At 36.8% G+C, this 21,109-nt stretch overlaps 1 protein-coding gene and 1 non-coding gene across 2 annotated transcripts in view; both read right to left on the bottom strand.

The window, feature by feature from the left end:
• Positions 1–21,109, bottom strand: part of ERP44 (endoplasmic reticulum protein 44) — an 88,130-nt gene that overhangs the window by 31,700 nt on the left and 35,321 nt on the right. The window contains exon 4 of the mRNA XM_067743825.1: positions 17,088–17,203. Coding sequence (XP_067599926.1) covers positions 17,088–17,203 — 116 coding nt within the window. The remainder of the gene's footprint in view (positions 1–17,087; positions 17,204–21,109) is intronic.
• Positions 9,874–9,946, bottom strand: TRNAG-GCC (transfer RNA glycine (anticodon GCC)). The gene has a single exon. It is a non-coding gene; the product is annotated as a tRNA-Gly (tRNA).

Raw genomic sequence — 21,109 nt, 5'->3', positions numbered from 1 at the left:
GATAAAGCACACGAGTAATCACGCTAGTGCTATTAAGAATCAAGATTTCAGCATAAGGAAAAAAGATACAAACATAAAATTGAGGGAATTAAGTAAAAACCCTGTAATATTTAGTTTGAATTGAAACTACTAGCAAAAATTCATGATCTGTTTTTCTCTTTCAAAAATACATATTTCTAAGCTCTTTCCACTGAGAGCTTCATTGGCTAATTCTACCAAATATTTAAGGAAGAAATAATTCCATTTCCACACAAACTTTTCTTGAAAATTGAAGAGAAGGAATTACATCCCAACTCATTCTGTGAGGCCAGCATTACCCTTATACAAAAACCAGACAAAGACATTATAAAAAAATTACAGACCAATATACCCAATAAACAAAATTAGAGGACCTACACTAGTGGACTTCAACACTTACTGTAAACCTACAGGAATCTAGACAGTGTGATAATGGCATAAACACAGACGATAGACAAATAGATCAATGGAAGAGAGTCCAGAAACAGACCCACATATACATGTAGAAGTGATTTTTGACAAAGGTGCAAAAGTAAAATCTAACTATATACTACTTATAAAATATACATCTAAACATAAGGATGCAAAAACTTTAAAATTAAAAGGATGGGAAAAAATATTCTATATAAAACTAATCAAACAAAATCTCATATAGCTATATTAATAGTAAATATGTACACATTAAGGCAAAAAGCATTACTACAGATCAAGAAGGTCCCTTCATACTAATAAAAAGTTCAATTCCCCACGCAGATGTAACAATTTTGAATTTCTATGTGTCAAATAAAAACCTAAAAATACATAAAGTAAAAAATGACAGAACTACAAGGAATATCTATAATCATGGTGGGAGATTATTATCATACCTCTTATAGCAACTGATATAACAAATAAAATCAATAAAATATAGAGAATTTGAACAACACAACTAAGAAACCAGAATTATTTGACAGATATATTATTCACTATCCCAAAGCTGCAACATACACATTTTTTGCAGGTATATATATCATATAAAAAACAAACATATGATGAATCACAAAAAAAGTCTCAACAACTTTCAAACGATTCAACTCATAATGAGAATAAAGTAACTTCTACACGCCATGGATCAAAGATGAAATTACAAAGGGAAACCGGAAAATATTTTGAACTGAATGATAATGAAAAATACATATCAGAACTTGCAGCGTGCAGCCAAAGCAATGCTTAGAATGAAATTTATAACATTAAAATGTATATGTTAGGGGGAAAAGGCTAAAAAACAAAAAAGTATTAATCTAAAAAAAATCATAAAAGAAAAACAAAGAAGAAAGGAGTGAATGAAAAAGATAAAAGTGGAAATTAATGAAGTGGAAAATAAATATACAATACAAAAAAAGCCAAAATCTGGTTCTTTGCAAAGACTAATATAATAAAATCAATAAAGCCCTGGAGAGACCAACCCAGAAAAAAAAAAGAGAAAAAACACAATTTCAGGAATATAGCGGGAGTCTGCAACTCAGATAATAAGAGAATATTATCAATAACTTAATGATGGTATGGAGATTTTGATAAAATGCAAAAATTGTCACAAAACCACAACTCACCAAACCAACACTAGAAAATATAACTGGTCCTAAAATTAAGGAAACTGAACCCATAATCCAAAGCCTTCTCACAAAGAAAACTCCATTCCTAGAAAACTTTACCAGCAAATTCTACCAAACATTTAAGGAGCCAATAATGCTATTTATACAACCATTCAGAGAAAACAAAAAGAGGGGACATTTCCCAAATATGAGGTCAACATAATCTTTCTGCCAAATCTGACAAGGAAATGATGAGAAAAGAAAAATACATGTTAGTCTCAATCAAGAACATAAGATGCAAAACTTAAAAAGAAAGTATTAAAGTGAATTTAGCACTGTGTACAGAAGATAATACATCACAAGCTGGATTTAGCCTAGCACTTCAGTTTAATGCTTGAAAATCAATCAGTGTAATTCATGACATTAACAGAATGAAAGAGAAAGGTTCTACTACTTCTCAAAAGAAACAGAAAAACATCTGGTAAAATCAACATCTACTCACACTTTAAAATTTTGTCAAACTAGGAATAGAAGGGAACTTCCTTAATTTAATAAAGGGTATCTAAATAAACAAATACCAAACAACTTGACAGTAAAACACTAAAAGCTATCCTGCTGATATCAAGAAAGAAATCAAAATGCTTGCCATCACTTCTACATAACACTGTACTGGAGTTCTTAGTGTAATAAGAAAAAGAAATAAATACACACACACACACACACTGGTAAAGAATTAAAATGTCATTATTTGCAGACAATCTTACTGCGTTCACAGAAAACCCAAAAGAGGATCTACGAAAAGATCTCCACTTCCAAGCAGGATATAGTAGGTAGCAGAAATCTACTGCTTCTGCTGTGATGACTAGGAAAAAAAATGACTTTTTTTTAAAGTCACATTAATTCCAGAAAGGAAAGGACCATTCCTAAGTAAGCAAAAGCTCACTCACTGGCATTTATTTTCCCGCTAGGTTTCCTATGCAATACTCCTTTTAGAAATTAAATCTGCAACTTGTGCAGATTTAGGGCCGAGGATTACACCTGCATAGGCAGAGGGAAAGAGAAATCAGTGAAGCTACTTATAGTACCTGGGCTGGAATGGTGGACTGAAAGGGACCCTGAAACACACAGGAAGTTTTCCCCAGAGGATATTTACTGAGTACAGGGGTGGCATAGGAAGCTGGGGATTGAGCTAAAAAGAGTAAAATCTCCCATGGCCTTGTAGTGCTTAGGAGATACTGTCTAATTGTATAAAGGCCTGCATCAGCATCAAACATACAACCAAGACATTTGCCAGATTTTGAAGCTGCCTAGGCAAGGAAGCATCTAGATGTTGAAAACACCATTAATTTTTAAGGCAAAGAGGAAGAAAGATATTGGTGACATATATGAGACAAATTATTAATATTCAGAATATATAAAGAACAGTTACAAAAGGACCATCAAAAAGATAAATGGGCTAAGATTATCAGTCAATTTATGAAAGAAACACAAATGGCCAATAAACATGTAAAAACACGCTCAGTTGTAATTAAGAAGTAACAAATTAAAATTACCAGAGAACACATTTGGCCCATCCTATCAGCAAAATAACAATAACTTTTTAAGAATTTTTTAAATCAATATTATCAAGCCCTACAAAGGGGAAATATATCCTACTAGGTCCAATTTAGGTGCACATTCAATGTTAATAAAGCTAAACCAGGGACTTCCCTGTTGGCGCAGTGGTTAAGAATCCACCTGCTAATGTAAGGCACACAGGTTCGATCCCTGGTCTGGGAAGATCCCACATGCTGCGAAGCAACTAAGCCCATGCGCCACAACTACTGAGGCTGCGCGTCACAAATACTGAGCCCATGCACCACAACTACTGAAGCCCACGTGCCGCAAATACTGAAGCCAGCGCACTCTAGGGCCTGTGTGCCACAACTACTGAGGCCGCATGCTGCAACTACTGAAGACCGCACATCTAGAGCCTGTGCTCCAGAACAAGAGAAGCCACCAGAATGAGAAGCCCGCGCACAGCAACAAAGAGTAGCCCCTGCTCGCTGCAACTAGAGAAAGCCTGCGTGCAGCAATGAAGACCCAATGCATCCAAGAAAAAGAAAAAAAGCTAAACTAGACTAGCTGGTGCCTGATTTGCCAAGGAATTTAATCCCCAAAGGATTTGGCAGAAAAAATATGCAATAGACCCAGAAAGAAATGAACTAGTGTAAGACGAAACATCCATTTTCTATTTGTGGCCTAAGGATCAGTATGAAATTGGACAGCAAGAGGCACTGCTAGAAATAATATAATGCTTTCAACTTCCTTAACTTGGTGAATTAGTGGGCATAACCAGAAAACAGTGTGCTAATAGCAAATACGCATAAACTGGAAGTGAAATAAATAAAGCTACAGATGGACTCCAGCGAGTCTTAAGTGCTAAATTAATGGTATTTGAATTTTATCCTACATGTGATAAGAAGACACTGAGCAGCAAAGCTGGGCTTTAAAAATATTCACCTAACAGTGGTAGAGAACCAGGGAAACTAGTAAGGAAGTCACTATAATAGTCCTGGAGAAATAAGAGTCTGTTTACCAACTTAAAAGTACAACCTTTAGGTTGCCTTAAAATTCTAGTTATGGACAGAAAAAGATTTAACACTTAAAGACTATTAGAGGAATAGATACTTGCTTGCTTAATTCTCAAATAACATCATGACAGCAAGAATACTGCATAATGAAGTGGCTTTTAATTATTAAGAAGCAAAAACCTGGGACTTCCCAGGTGGCACAGTGGTTAAGAGTCTGCCTACCAATGCAGGGGACATGGGTTCAAGCCCTGGTCCAGGAAGATCCCACAAGCCGTGGAGCAACTGAGCCCATGTGCCACAACTACTGAGCCTGCGCTCTAGAGCCTGCGAGCCACAACTGCTGAAGCCCGCACACCTAGAGCCCATGCTCTGCAACAAGAGAAGCCACCGCAATGAGAAGCCCATGCACCACAATGAAGAGTAGCCCCAGCTCGCTGCAACTAGAGAAAGCCCGCGCATAGCAACGAAGACCCAACGCAGCCAAAAATACATAAAAATTAAAAAAAAAAAAGAAGCAAAAACCTTAAAATTGGGCTTTCCTGGTGGTGCAGTGGTTAAGAGTCTGCCTACCAATGCAGGGGACATGGGTTCATGCCCCGGTCCAGGAAGATCCCACATACCGCGGAGCGGCTAGGCCCATGAGCCATGGCCGCTGAGCCTGCACGTCCGGAGCCTGTGCTCCGCAATGGGAGAGGCCACAACAGTGAGAGGCCCGCGTACCGAAAAAAAAAAAAAAAAAAAAACCTTAAAATTACATTGATCAATAATCTCAGACATAAAGGTGACTTTTTACAAGCTTTGGTCAAAAGTGATTTTAAGATAATTACAATGTGACATTTTGACAGTATAACAAAGAATGACTTAAGGGGTATAATAAATGGAGGGGTTTTTTATTATTATTAACTGGATGGATCAAATGTTAAAATGGATGTCAAAGAATTATAAATTTAAGAAGGTTAACATCTCGCTGACTGGAAAATTAGCACGTACTTTTGCTTCAGTGGTCACTTACTTTGCCTTGATGGGTTCTGCCTGCCAGCCTGCCTGCCTAATGCCCAGCAGGGTTCCAAATGGGAAAATGCCTCTCCTCTTGTCTCAGCAATGTCCCTCCCTGCTATGATTATCCATGTCAGATAGTAAAAGAGGCAGATGATTTCAACAGGAAGGTCTTACTGTTCTGGTTCCAGGATAAAGACCACTGCCGCCTATGTACCTTTTCCATTCCCAAACCATGCCCTTCCACAATGTGGTAAAAAAAAAAAAAAAAAAAAAAAGCAAAACAAAAACACAACAGCAAAATAAAACCCTAAACAGAAAAATTACAAACAAAGCCTATAAGCTTACTCAGGATTCAGACTAAACCTGCTCATCCAAGTTCTATTTTATGCACATGAACTCTTCACTGTATATTTTCTCTTTTTTTTTTTTTACTGAAATATAGTTGACATATAACATTGTATATAAATTTAAGGTGTACAACATGTTGATTTGCTACATTTCTATATTGCAATATTACAATATGATCCTCACTGTAGTGTTAGCACTCCTATCACTTTACATAATTATGATTTTTTTTGTGGTGGGAATAATTAAGATCCAGTCTCTTAGTAAGTTTGATGTTAATACAATATTGTTGTCTATAATTATTTTCCTATTCTTAATGTCTCATTTGTGTATAGCTCTTATAAAAACTTCTCAATTTCTAATGTGGAAGGTTCAAGTTGCATTGGAAGGCAGACAAGTGTGAGTAACTCTGGTATTTGGGAGCAAGTGCTGCCTAATTCAAGGACAATTACAAAGTACATTCCTAAAAATGTTAGTGGGAGTCAGTGTTCTGCACTGGCCAGCAAATAATGTAAGAACGTCACTTGCTCAGTGCTATACAGCCTATAGCCACTGGAGGGCAGCACAGAACCTGGTCCCACCAGGGGCAGATGGATGGGACTTTCTACATCTAAGGCAGCATGACCACCAAGAGAGAGTGATGAATTCTACTCTCAAACTCTCCAAAAGAGGCTGCATAAGATTAGATAAAGTGATATCATGATCCATAGCTGAAGCAAAGGCAAGTTTTAATTGTGTGTGTGTGTGTGTGTGTAGAAATTTTGGGAAACAAAGACAATTACAAAAAACGGAAACAACCATTTGTAATCCAACTACCACTGGGGAAAACCACTATTAACATTTTGGTTATATCTTGCTGACTTTGAATAAAAGCTGCTTAACTAGCAGTTGACATGTTTCAATTGAGAAAAAATGAACTCTAAGGTTAGTCAAACAATAAAGTCTCAGCATCAATACTTGCAGAATGGGTATGAGCAGCTTGGAAGAAAATTCTAGAAAAAGTAGAGTAACATTCTTTAATCAAGAGTGTTACCAACACTCTTAATGGCACAGAAGTCAATAAATATTGTGTGGAAAACCACAGAAATCAATGACTCAGAAATGGTAAATGATTGCACAAGAGTCAGATTCTGAAAGTGAAACTTTCAGGATTACTTGAATAAATTCCTTTTAGGTACACAAATGAATGATATGACAAAAAATCTGTATCTTAAGTAATTCTAAAATAGTTCTTATGATAGACATAAAAATCCTAAGTGATAAGAAAACATTGTGCTAGGGCTTCCCTGGTGGCGCAGTGGTTGAGAATTTGCCTGCTAATGTAGGGGACATGGGTTCGAGCCCTGGTCTGGGAGGATCCCACATGCCGTGGAGCAATTGGCCTGTGAGCCACAACTACTGAGCCTGCGCGTCTGGAGCCTGTGCTCCGCAACAAGAGGGGCCGCCATAGTGAGAGGCCCACGCACTGTGAGGAAGAGTGGCCCCCGCTTGCCACAACTAGAGAAAGCCCTCGCACAGAAACGAAGACAAAACACAGCAAAAATAAATTAATTAATTAATAAACTCCTATCCCCAACATCTTCTTTAAAAAAAAAAAAAGAAAACATAGTTCAATTTTTCTCAGTTTTTTTTTCAGTTACAGATAAAAGTGTGCCTTATAATCAGTGACAAGTAAACTTGACAAAATACTGCAAAAAATACTTTACCGTATGTTGAGAGGTAATGATATAACCTATTTAAAGTATTTAACAAAGCACCTATAAAACTAATAGTTCATAAATGCTGGCTACTATTTATCCATCCATCTATTCAATAACTATAAATAAACACAGATAATGTGCTAGACACCCCAATCCAGTGCTAGGGATAGAGGGGTAAAAAGATAAGGTTCTTGCTCTTATAAAGCTTACATTTTATCATTATTGTTATTATCATTAATATTACTACTGCTGCTGCTGCTACTTCTAATTGTTTCCACAGACTAGAATCTTAAATGAAATTCTTAAAACTCTTAAATGTATAATACATGTAACAAAAAGATATACCAGTTTGGATTCCCTAAGATCAGTATAAAAGAAATCCTCTAATAAGTCCATAATAAATATGTCTTCACCAGAGATGTAGAGATTCCTTTCATGGGACCCCCAGCTGGGAGAAACTAAAAGGGCAATTGTCAGATCTGTGACAAATATGAAACACAGTACCTGTCCTCTGCAGGATAAGTGGGGACACAGCGGCAAATGCTCTCTGGGCTGTAGGAGGGAGCTGCTCCTCTATGTGTAACTTGAGTCTGTCTCTTCAATTGCCCTGACTTCCTTTTCCTTTTTCTCTTCCTCTACTTCTCTTCTACTTTGTCTGTTCCCTACCTTAAATACAACAGATGGAGAACTTAGGGGCTTAGGAGGTGAACTAAATTTTACCACTAGATGAGGGTTTTTCAAGCTACAAGATTTACACTGGGATTTCAAAAAAATATAGCTAAGCTTAAATAGTTGGAAGCTTCCTGATGTCATTCCAGCAACAGTCTAAGTTTAAAATTCTCTTACAGTTTCCAACCTTTTTGGAGGAAGGCGGTAGAGTGGGGAAGGGAAATCAAAGCTGCTGCAAGCAGCTCATACACAGAAACAAAAGGGCTGACTGAGTGAAATGAGCCTGTTATATCCACTCTTGCCTTCTCTCCTTCTCCAGTTCCAAGTTCTCAGCCTATTTACCTGAACCTTTCATCAAATAAAGTCCTAGGAAGGGCATATAACGAAGTGAGATAAAGGTAGGGCAGAAAGCACTCCATGGGATGCTGCTAAGTGGAAGAGACAGAGATAGAAAGAAATGCGGGCAGCAAACATAGAATTATGTACTGAGATAACTTTTCCTGATCAACTAGTAAACTGGTGTAGAGGACAACTCCAAAAGGAGGCCCAGCAGGTTCTAAGGGATGAGTAAATGCATTGCCTCCCACAGGGGCTGCTTTGAAAATACTCGGCATGTGTTATGAAAATTAGTGCCATTACATTTTTATATTGTTATGTAATTATGTTGTTTGTTTCTTCACTTTATGGTCTCACCTCATCCTCAATTCTTAAGTAGTGCTGATAAAGAAAAAAACTATAACACCACACTGGCAGAAATTCCCAAACGCACGACAATATACCAGATTTGTGGCTAAGATAGACAGACTCACAACTAAATTCAGACATGTGTCACACCTCAGTTCGAGCTTGCAAAATGTTAAGAAGCAATACATAGTCATTAAAGATTTTAAAAATTCAATGCAAGCAAAGGATGGCTCATTCATTTTGCCACATTAATTTCTTCCAGGAACCTTGTTGGGTTTTATCAAGTCTTTCAGCATTTATTGATAGGATAAGCTGGTTTTCCCCATTTTAGATACTGATGGGATTTATTCTATTTCCTAACATTAAGCCATCTTTGTGTTACTGGCATTCTACTTGGTAATGGGAGAATATTCACAAAAGGTACATCTACCTTCCATAGTACCCAGTGGTAATGCAGACGTGCTGCTGTCCAGGAGATGGCAACTTATGAGAGAAGGCAGTTCATGACCAACAAAATGCCTTCAACTGCCATGCCTGCACACAGGAGGTTTTCACTAAGAAATCGAGACAGCCACAGAGAGAACCAGGGCTCAGTTTCCAAAAGCCATCAAGTGGCTCTAAGTATTCCTCAAAATGCCAGTAAAAGTCTATCCAAGGAAATTCTCTTTAAATTCAATAATCATGTTGAAGGTTACTTATCATAGTGAAAGTAACAGAAATTACAATTAACAGTATCACAGTACACCTGTATAGTGTAGATTTCGAGCTTCTTTCACACATATTCTCTCAAAAACTCTAAAGCAACAAGGCGCTCTTCCCTCTTTTCCAAACCAGACAAATTACAGGTTCAGTGACTTTTTATAACAGCTTTCTATTTTGAAAATTTTCAAACTTAAAAAAAGATGAAAAAGTAATATAATGAGCACCTGTATGCCCTCACCTGGATTTAACATTTTACCACATTTGGTTACCATATCCCTCTTTCTCACCACACACACACACACACACACACACACACACTTTTTATGGTGAGTCCTAAATCAAGTTTAGCAATTTTTTTGTTTTTTTAGATAACTTGCCCAACTGTATATGACTTAGTAAGTAGTAGGCCTCTGGTACCAGAACAAAGGATTCTACCTTAGTAGAGGGTTGGGCCACACAGTATAGAAACAATAATACCACATATAAGTAACTACATTTTTGTTTATATACTGACTCAGTAGGGATAACTTAAACAGACTATTACATTATTCATAACAAACATTTTGTCTTTTTTTTTTTTTTGGCCATGCAGCACAGCATGCTGCATCTCAGTTCCCTGAACAGGGATCGAACCAGCACCCCCTGCAGTGGCAGCGCAGAGTCTTAACCACTGGACTACCAGGGAAGCCCCCTTGAGTCATTTTTATGCAGGAACTGGGTGAGTTCTCAGTTTCTATGAGAAACCTCAATTTAAATTACTTTACTTTGACCTTCAAAATAGTATAGTTACCTGATAAAAGCTGTATACTGCTGGTGACAAGTCTGGCTCCCCCCATTTACTATGTAACCTTGGTAAATCACTCAGCCTCTCTAAGTCTTTCAGTGTCTTCATCTATAAGATGATAATATACTCCAGCTCTCTGAAAGTCCAATGTTCATTACCACCTCAGAAACTTCACACCTACTCCTCCATTTGTCTGAAACACTCTTCTTCCCTTTTTTCCCTTAAAAACTCCTACTCTTGGGCTTCCCTGGTGACGCAGTGGTTGAGAGTCCACCTGCCGATGCAGGGGACACGGGTTCGTGCCCCAGTCTGGGAAGATCCCACATGCCGCTGAGCGGCTGGGCCCGTGGGCCATGGCCGCTGAGCCTGCGCTTCCGGAGCCTATGCTCTGCAACGGGAGAGGCCACAACAGTGAGAGGCCCACATACCGCAAAAAAAAAAAAAAAACAACTCCTACTCTTCCTTCAGGTCTTGTATCATTGCCTCAAGAGAGGACCTTCCTATGCCCCTAGACTAAGTCAGACTTATTATCTCATAGCACCCAAAACCTTCCCTTCAAAACAGTTATCCCAATAAGCAATTGTGTATTTATTGCTCTTGCCTTTCTGGGTGTGTTTGGCTCACTGCTATATCTCTAGAACCTCCCACACTGCATTCTAAAGGGCAGGCATATTAAAAACAATGTTGTGGAATAAATGCATAACAGTATCTCAGTGAAGATAACTGAAATAATACATTCAGAAAGCATGCCTAACTCCAAGTAAGCACTACATCAACAATAGTTTTTCCCAGCAATTTGACTAGAAACTTTTTACAAGACCTTTTCCAAGAAATAACACTATTACTATGAATGGAAGTTCTGGGTGACACACTGAGCCGGAAACAAGAGAGACAGACTTAACTATCAGAAGGCAGGACAGAGTGGGTTGCCACAATGCCAGACAGGTGATTAATAAGAACACATATGTGAGCAGGATGATATCTTGATTCTAAGGTCACCTTCTGGTTCTGCTAGGAAGCTTCATAGAGAACTTCTGCCTGACAGAAACTAATCCTGAAGCAGCAAGTAGGTACACTTGGCTGGAAAGAATACTGTAAGGAAATAAAGACCGTAAGTAGTAAAACTTTTTATTTGCAAACAGTATAATTGCCTAAGTAGAAAATCCTATGGGATCTACATAAAACTTATTAGAACTAATAAGTACCAGTGTACAAGATCATTATACAAAAATCAATTGTATTTCTATATACTAGCAACAAACAACAGAAATAAAAATTTGAGTTTTAACAAATGTACCATGGTAATGTAAAATGTCAACATTAGGGTAAAGTGAGTAAGGAGTATAAGGGAACTCACCGTATTATCTTTGCAACTTCTCTGTATCTCTACATTTGTTCCAAAAATAAAAAGTTTATTTTAAAAATATCATTTACAACAGCATCAAAAAATAAATAGTGATAAATATGACAAAGATGTGAAAGACATGTAGACTAAAACATTGCTGAAAACTGCAAAACATTGCTAAGAGAAATTGAAAAGACCTAAATAAATGGGGAGATATACAATGTTCATGAATTAGAAGATTCAATAGTGTCAAAATGACAGTTCTCCACAAAGTGGTCTAAGGATTCAAAGTAATCCCAATTAAAATCCCAGCAGTCTTCCCCCCCAACACCCCCTTTGGCTAAAAATTAACAAGCTGATTCTAAAAGTCATACAGAAATCCAAAGCAACTACAGTAACCAAACCACTTTGAAAAAAATTGCAAAGTTGGAAGATTTACACTAATGACTTCAAGACTTATTTATAAAGCTACAGTAATCTAGAAAGTGTGGTATTGGTGTAAACATAGACAAATAAACAAATAAATCATAGACAAATATATCCAGTACAGAATAGAGACTAGAAATAGATCCATATATATATGGTCAGTTGATTTTAACAAAGATGCAAAGTTAGTTATTGAAGAAAGGATAGTCTTTTCAATAAATTATGTCAGAACAACTTGATAACTATTTGCAAAAAATGCATTCCAATCCATACATTGTGCCACATGTAAAAATTAACTCCAAATGCATAATAGACCTAAATGTAAAACTTCACACTATAAAATGTATGAAAGAAAACATAGCAGAAAATCTTTGTGATCTTGGGTGAGGCAAAGATTTCTGAGATACAGAATTTAAAAATATAATCCATTTTGTAAAAGGACAAATTGTACTCCTTCAAAATTAAGAGTATATGCCCTTCAGAAGATACTCTCAAACAAAACTGGAGATCTCACACTTCCTGATTTCAAAACTTATTACAAAGCTACAGTAATAAAAGCAGTGTGGTACTGGCATAAAGATAGACATATTGACCAATGGAACACAACAGAGAGCCCAGAAATAAACCCTCACATATATGGTCAAATGAATTTTGACAAGGGTGTCAAGTCATTCAATAGGGAAAGGACAGTCCATCAACAAATGGTGTTAGAAAAGCTGAATGTACACAAGCAAAAGAACGAAACTGGATCCTTACCTTGCACCATATACAAAAATTAATTTGAAATGGGTAAAGACCTAAACATACCACCTAAATGATTAATACTTTAAAAAGAAAATAGGGGAGAAAAGATTCATGACATTGGAGTCGCAATAATTTCGTGGATATGACACCAAAAGTAAAGGCAACAAGTGTAAAACCAGATTAACTGGACGTCAAAATTTAAAACTTCTGTGCAAAGGACATTATCAACAGAGTGAAAAGGCACCCTATGGAATGGAAGAAAATATTTATAAATCCTATTATCTGATAAAGGGTTAATGTCTAGAACATACAAAGAACACCTACAACTCAACAACAAAAAATAAACGGATTAAAAAATGAGCAAAGGACTCAAACAGATTTTTCACCAAAGAAGGTATACAAATGGCCAAGAAGCACATGAAAAGATGCTCAACATTACTAATCACTAGGGAAATGTAAATCAAAACCAGGATGAAATATCACTTCACACCGTTTAGGATGGCTGTTATCGCAAAAACAGAAAATAAGTGTTGGCAAGGATGTGGAGAAATTAGAACCCTTGTGCACTGCTGGCAGGAATATAAAAGTTGGTACAGCTGCTTTGGAAAGCAGTATTGTGATTCCTCAAAAATTAAAAAATAGAACTATCATATGATCCAGCAATTCCACTTCTGGGTATACATCTGAAGGAAATGAAAACAGTATGTTGAAGAGATATCTGCACCCCTATGTTCACAGCAGCATTATTTACAATAGCTAAGACATGGAAACAACCTAAGTGTCTATCGATGGATAAATGGATAAAGAAGTTGTAGGATAGCCATACAACAGAATATCATTCAGCCATCACATGGAAGGAAATTCTGACACACGCGACAACATGGAAGTACCTTCAGGACATTATGCTAAGTGAAATAAGCCTGCCACAAAAAGACAAATGCTGTATGATTCCACTTTTACCAGGTATCAACTGTACAATTAAAAATGGTAAAGATGGTAAATTTTATGCTCTGTGTATTTTAGCACAATTAAAGACACTCTTAAGAGAGTAAAATGGGAGAAAAAGATCTGCAAATTACACATGTAAAAGAGAACTTGTATAAAGAGTTCTCAAAACCCAGTAAGAATTTATTATAAGAAATTATTACACCTGTTAATAATTTAACAGATCTGATAAATTAAAAAGATTGACCATACCAAATGTTGGCAAGAATATGGAACAACTTGAACACTCATACACTGCTAGTAGATGTGTAAAATAATACAAGTACTTTGGAAAACAGTTTGGCAGTTTCTTAAAAAGTTAAATATACACCTACCATAAGACCCATATATTTCACACCTAGGTATTTGCCCAGGATAAATGAAAACATGTGTATAGAGGGTTGTATCTGAATGTTCATAGCAGCTTTATTTATAATAGCCCAAAAATGGAAACAACCCAAATGTCTGTCAACAGGTGAACAGTTAAACAAATTATAGTATATAGCCATACAATGGAATGCCACTCAATAATAAAAATGAATAATACATGTAACCATCTCAAAATAACCATGCTGAGTCAACAACAACAACACACACACACACACACACACACACACACACACAAAACACATGATGTATGATTTCACTTATATAAAATCCTAGAAAATACAAACTAGTCTATAGTAACTGAAAGCAGTTCCATGGCCCCCTGAGGATTGACAGGGGAAGAGAGGGACCACAAAGGAGCACAAGCAAAATCTGGGGGATGACAGATATGTTGACATCTTGACTGTGATCATGGTTTCACAGCTGCATACATGTGTCAAAACATTAAATTGTATAATTTAAGCTTGTACAGTTTATTATATGTCAATTATACTTCAATAAATCTTTTCTTTTTTTTTAAAAGCAAATCCTACCAAAGAACAATGTGCCTAACAGGCATTTCTCTCCAGACCACAGGACTCTTACGGTCCTTCCAGTTCAAAACCTCTATAATTCAACTGGCACATGAGGGGTTACCCAAAGTACAGTCTGTCATACAATCTCAAAGAAAGAGTGGAAAACATGAACAAATCATCAGTAAGGATTTCATAATGTCACTTTAAAAAGTGAAGAATTACACAGAAGGGAAAAAATATTTAGGGAAAATACACAATGTCTCAGATACAACTTTCATTAGTAAAAAACTAATTTTGTAGATATCTCTGGTGGATCAAAAAAACATCTTAACTATGGCTATTTACTCCCATAAAAAGAGAACTTAATTACTAGCAATGATGTCAGATTTATCTCATATGTTAATATGTCTAGAAGTAGAATAAATGATATGTATTGTTCAACAATAGTTAATTTTTCTTTCTAATAACTGTAAGCTTGAGAGCATAATTTCAGATCTTATACTCCAAATTCAGTGGAAAGTAGGCACTGTTGTCTGTACTTTAATGTCTAATTAAATACATAAAGAATAGAAAAATCTGAAATGAGAGTCCACACCAAAAACATCATGTTCTCTGTCAGTGAAAGGTGGGAGGAAAGATGCAGAAAGCAGTGTGGAAATGCAGGCCATGCTTGCACTGACAACCTTTTATTGCTCCCTTCATCGTATCTAGTTATGAACCACAGCAGACAGAAATGTGGGGTATGGCTTACAAGATTTTGAAATGCTCTGCTGTTAGCCGTTTCTGGGATTTTTTTACCAGAAAATCCCCAAAACGTTTGTCGAATTGAACAGAAAGGAAGCAAATAGGTCTAGGAAGGCATTTGGTCAGGAGTTCTGGATTCTCAGCCTGCCATGACTAGACAGTAGGCTGTATGACATTGGTTAAGCCACTTTATTTCCATTTCCTCATCAGCAAAGTGAAAAGTTAGTGTACACACACACACACACACACACACACACACACACACACAGAAATTCTACTTGTCAGGTGAAATGTAAAGGATAGGAAATTTGCACAATGGGAGTTTTCCATAATTCAGGACAACTTATCAATAACTCAATGCAACAAGCTTTCACTTTTTTATTATTTTTTTTTAATTGGAGTAAAATTGCTTTACAATGTTGTGTTGGTTTCTGCTGTACAGTGAAGTGAATCAGCTATATGTATACCTATATCCCCTCCCTCTCGGACCTCCCTCCCACTGCCCTCCATCCCACCCATCTAGGTCGTCACAGAGCACCAAGCTGAACTCCCTGTGTTATACAGCGGGTTCCCAGTAGCTATCTATTTTACACATGGTAGTGTATTTATGTAAAACCTAATCTCCCAATTTGTTCCACCCTCCCCTTCCCACCCTGTGTCCACATGTCAATTTTCTACATCTACATCTCTATTCCTGCCCTACAAATAGGTTCATCTGTACCATTTTCCTAGATTCCACATATATGCGTTAATATATGATATTTGTTTTTCTTCACTCTGTATGACAGACTCTAGGTCCATCCACATCTCTATAAATGACCCAATTTTGTTCCTTTTTATGGCTGAGTAATATTCCATTGTATATATGTTACCACGATCTTCTTTATCCATTCATCTATCGTTTGACATTTAGGTTGTTTCCATGTCCTGGCTATTGTAAATAGTGCTGCAATGAACACTGGGGTACATGTGTCCTTTTGAATTCTGGTCTTCTCAGGGTATATGCCCAGTAGTGGGATTGCTGGGTCATATGGTAATTCTATTTTTAGTTTCTTAAGGAATTTCCATACTGTTCTCCACAGTGGCTGTATCAATTTACATTCCCACCAACAGTGCAAAAGGGTTCCCTTTTCTCCACACCCTCTCCAGCATTTATTGTTTGTAGATTTTTTGATGATGGCCATTCTGACTGGTGTGAGGTGATACCTCATTGTAGTTTTGATTTGCATTTCTCTAATAATTAGTGATGCTGAACGTCTTTTCATGTGCCTCTTGGCCATCTGTATGCCACATACACACACACACACACACACACAGAAATTCTACTTGTCAGGTGATACATAAAGGATAGGAAATTTGCACAATGGGAGTGTTCTGTAATTCAGGGCAACTTACCAATAACTCATTGCAACAAACTTTTAATCGTAACTACAGCAAATTACACCTCAAAGACAGTCTAAGACAATCTTAGTATAATCTTTTAAACAACAGAAACCACCCCAAAGTCTGAGATCGTTTTATCTGAAATTACTACAAATAGTATTTTTGCATGATTCTAAAACTAACAGAAATTCTTTCCTTTCCTAAAACTATATTTCAATTTTATTTATTGATTTTGGTATTTGCTTTGGTAGAAAACCAAAATGATTTACTGCCTCTATGCTTGCACTACTATATTTTAATGAAAAAAAAATTTTTTAATCCCTCACACAGGCAGAATGGAAAGTAGTGTTTTAAGTACAAAAAGATTAAATATTAACATTTTAACCAAGGTCACTAGAACATTTTGGCTTGTTCTCTACTTAAAACAGAGCATTAAAAAAAAAAAAAAGTGTGTGTGTGTGTAGGAGAGGTGGGGACAGGACAGTTTCTTCCAGACTTCCTATAAGGTACTTACAGTGCTGATCACAATCAACTCTGGCAAACACTACTTGATTTTCATTTGGATATTCTTCCTTAATGACATTGGAAGCTTCCTCAAAAATTGGGTGCAACATCTGGCTGAAACGACACCTATGCACAGAGGAGGATACCAATTAAAACTGAAAATCAGAAGCAATAAAATTTTATTGATATTTCTGTTGTTATCCATTCATATTTAGCATATAACAATAAACAGAATTAACAGTCACACTGTTAATTCAGGAATCCTGATGTCATTCATTGGAGAGGAAAACAATTTTGAATTCAAAGACTATTCCATTTCAAAGACTGGACAAATAATTTAAAGATTCTGGTTTTTTCCACTGGAAGAAAATGGCCAATATTATGGAGCACAAAGCTAAGGACCTCTCACAGCGGCAATGAAACAAGTCTGAAATAAGCCCTCTAAGATGTATCTACTTGGACTTGTAACTACTAAGACTCAGGCATTTATGAAGGAAATTCGTTTTCTCCAAATAACATATTTTTAGACTACAAAATCTTTAAAATGGTAAGTTTATTGCAAATATTAGACTGACTCACCTGACAAGTTCAGTCAAATCTCATAGGCAAGTTAGCATACTAAATAAATAAGTTTTACAAAAATGATATATGGGGGCTTCCCTGGTGGCGCAGTAGTTGAGAGTCTGCCTGCCGATGCAGGGGATGCGGGTTCATGCCCCGGTCCGGGAGGATCCCACATGCCGCAGAGCGGCTGGGCCCGTGAGCCATGGCCACTGAGCCTGCGTGTCCGGAGCCTGTGCTCCGCAACGGGAGAGGCCACAACAGTGAGAGACCCGTGTACCACAAAAAAAAAAAAAAAAAAAAGATATATGGTATAGAGTGAATTTCCCCCTCAAAATTTACCTCTGGTTAAAATGGGCTTTTGTATCTATAAACTCTTAAATATACTAAATTCAGGAGCAGAATTTTTTAATCCCCAAATGAGACTTTCCTGTCCATGTTTCCTTTGTCTGTAGTTTTTGTTTTGCTTTTACTTTTAAAAGGGGGCACAAACCCCACAATATTCAGGAAACTTGACACCTCTAATTCTGACTGCCCCTTAATCAGGCCAACCACTTCACAAATATATTCTATGGGTCATTAAAGGGACCTGATAAGAAAGAGAAGAATAAGAATCAGCACACAAGCAGCTGGGCTAGAATGGTCATTCTCATATGAAAAAGGTATGCAGTATTTGTTAACAACAACAACAACAAAACTATAATTGCTACTATTGCTTCCTGAGCCCTTTGCCATCAAGAAATTTACTTAAATGAAGCCAGTGAGCTCTTTAATCCACATGTGATTAGGTCATACATATTAACTATAATTCAACAAAAATATTATTAAAGCCTGTGAAAGGAAAACAAACTTTATACTTCTTCCCTATTTCTTTCTGTATGTAACTCTTCTAGCCCACTCACCTGACTTCCTAAGGAGATGTCCTAGAATATACCAGGGAGACACAATCTGTATCTTCAATCTCTCGCTTTCAAGTGGCTCTTTCCTCTTTTAGCATTCTTAAATCTCTCCCATCTGGGATAGGTGGGTGGGGTCTGCGGATATCAGGGACCGTGTCTTATTTGACTACATCTTCTAATAAGCATTTCAGTAGATGTCTGTTAAATGAATAAACTGATAGACTGGAGGAACTGGAGAGGCTAGGACCACAGCTTTGTGGGTTCTTACAGTTTGCTGAAGATAGCGTTCTAGAGGGCCAGGGAGGCAAGGGGTAAGGACTGATTAATGGTTTCTTGAAGAATTAGGATATGGCCTAGTAAAGAATCAGTGGACAGGCTCCTGGCTTATGGGCAAGGTAAAGACAGATATTAATGGCTCCTTTCTGGATTGTCCAGTTTGCTGCCCAGCAAGCACTTAAGCACAGATTCATGTTTAAAATAGGATCAGTTTTAATACCAAAATGTGAAAGGGGAAGATGAAATAAAAATTCAATTGCAATATTACTGTACCTCCATACATATGGAAAGTTACATTTATAAAAGTAACACAACCAAAGCAAATAGATCTATTAACAGGGCCTTAAGGGTCATCAGAATCCAATCTCCAATCTAGTACTTGAATCGACCCTTTACAAATCAACCAAATGGGTAAAAGTCTCTGCAGGGACAATTTAGGGGCACCTGCTAATAGTATAACCTAGTGGGGAAAAAAATAAGCTTTGGAGTCAGACATACCTGAGTTTAAATCCCAGTTCCACCACTTACTAGCCGTCTGACCTTTCTGAGCCTCAATTTCCTCAACCTAAAACGGAAATTATAATACCTACCTGCAGGGTAGTTCTGAGCATTAAAAGCAATATATGTAAAGAGTCTGGCACATAACAGCATTATTAAGTTCCTACTATGGTTTACTGTCCTCTCAGGTATATTTTTAGGCAGATCTATTAGAGAATTCTTCCTTAAACTGTACCACATCCATAACTTCCAGAGGGAACTCAGAATCCAGCCTTTGAGGCCACACAGTGTAAGTCTATGTCCTATAGCCAGTTACCCAAGTTTTTTCAGTTGAATAAAAGAGTATTACTTTATGAACAATTCCAGGTATTCTTTGGTAATATGTTTCTCAAATAACTGCAGTTATTCCACATTTCCAATTCACTTTTTGCAACAAGGTCGGTGGCATGTTCTATTTCGTTTTCTTATAACACACAAAATCCCTCCATCAAAATAACTGCATTCTAGTTTTAACTCTGCCATAATCTAGTCAGGTGATTGTGGGGAAATACTTTACTCCTCTGGATCTCAGTTTTTTCTTTAAAAAGGACTGAATTAAATAATCTTCTACCAAATGTTGTGGCTAATGTTACATCTGGATAATCTTAATTTACCTCGGAAAATGCTTCCTTTTGTTGTACATTTTATAAATGGTATTTTCTCTGTATATCTTCAACATTTTACTGAAGTTCTTCAAGTACAGATACTATACATCATTCATCCAGTAAATATTTATTGTTAATAAATATAATAAATAAATAATATAATAATAATATAAATAAATGATATAATAAATAAAATAAATATTTATTTATTATGTTAATACTTATCTGCCAAGTATTATGCAAAGTGCTTGGGGATTCATGTTGAAAAAAGATAGATATGGTAACTTTTCACAAAGCTACTAATATAGTAAGGAAGTACCAACTAAACCACAGCATACAAGTGTTATGACTGGGTAAGTATGTGGTGTTATGAGACGATATAAAAAGGGTTCCTAACCTGACTTAAGAGTAGGGGTAGGGGTACTGATGTAGGAAGGTGACCTGGAGAAAGTGGCATCTAATCTAAGACTTGAAAGATGATTCAGACTTAAGGAAGTAAACAAGTGGGTAAGAGAAGAGAGATCCATTCAGACAGAGAAAATACCATGACTAAAGGTCCAAAGATGAAAGAATACAGAATATTACATAAACTGAAAGACATTCAGTAAAACAGAACAGAATGTGGGAGTGGAGAGAGGCAAGAGACATAGCTACAGAGGAAGGAAGGGACCAGGTCATCAGGGGCCTCCTAGGCAAAGGTAATAGAAAACATTTAAGGGTTTTAAGATGAGGTGTAAACTAGTCCAATTTGCACTTTAGGAAACATACTTCGGCTTACTTTGTAGTGAACAGAATGGAGACACATAGGACTAGAAGCACAGGAAATAAACTAGGAGACTGTCACAGGAATCTAGGTAAATTGCAGGACTGTGGCCTGAAGTAGGGTAGTGGCATCTACTAGGTAGTAAGCCAAAAAGGGTCATATAAGATACAGATTGTCTAAGAATAAGGATCATGTGAGTGTTTCAAACTTCTCTCCAGCTGAAGCTCCCTTCTTCCGATCCCCATGCCACATTCTTTAACATCTGCTACATACTATGCCCTTGTAGATGCTGGGAATACTAAGTAAGACATCTCTGCTCTCAAACTCTGTTTGCTAGAGCACAAAAATGAAAGACAAGACAAAACAAACAAACAAAAAAAATGGTTCTAAT

The sequence above is a fragment of the Pseudorca crassidens genome, chromosome 7 (genome assembly GCF_039906515.1).
Source record: "Pseudorca crassidens isolate mPseCra1 chromosome 7, mPseCra1.hap1, whole genome shotgun sequence".
NCBI classification, from domain to species: domain Eukaryota; kingdom Metazoa; phylum Chordata; class Mammalia; order Artiodactyla; family Delphinidae; genus Pseudorca; species Pseudorca crassidens.
This window is presented reverse-complemented; position numbering and strand designations above follow the sequence as displayed.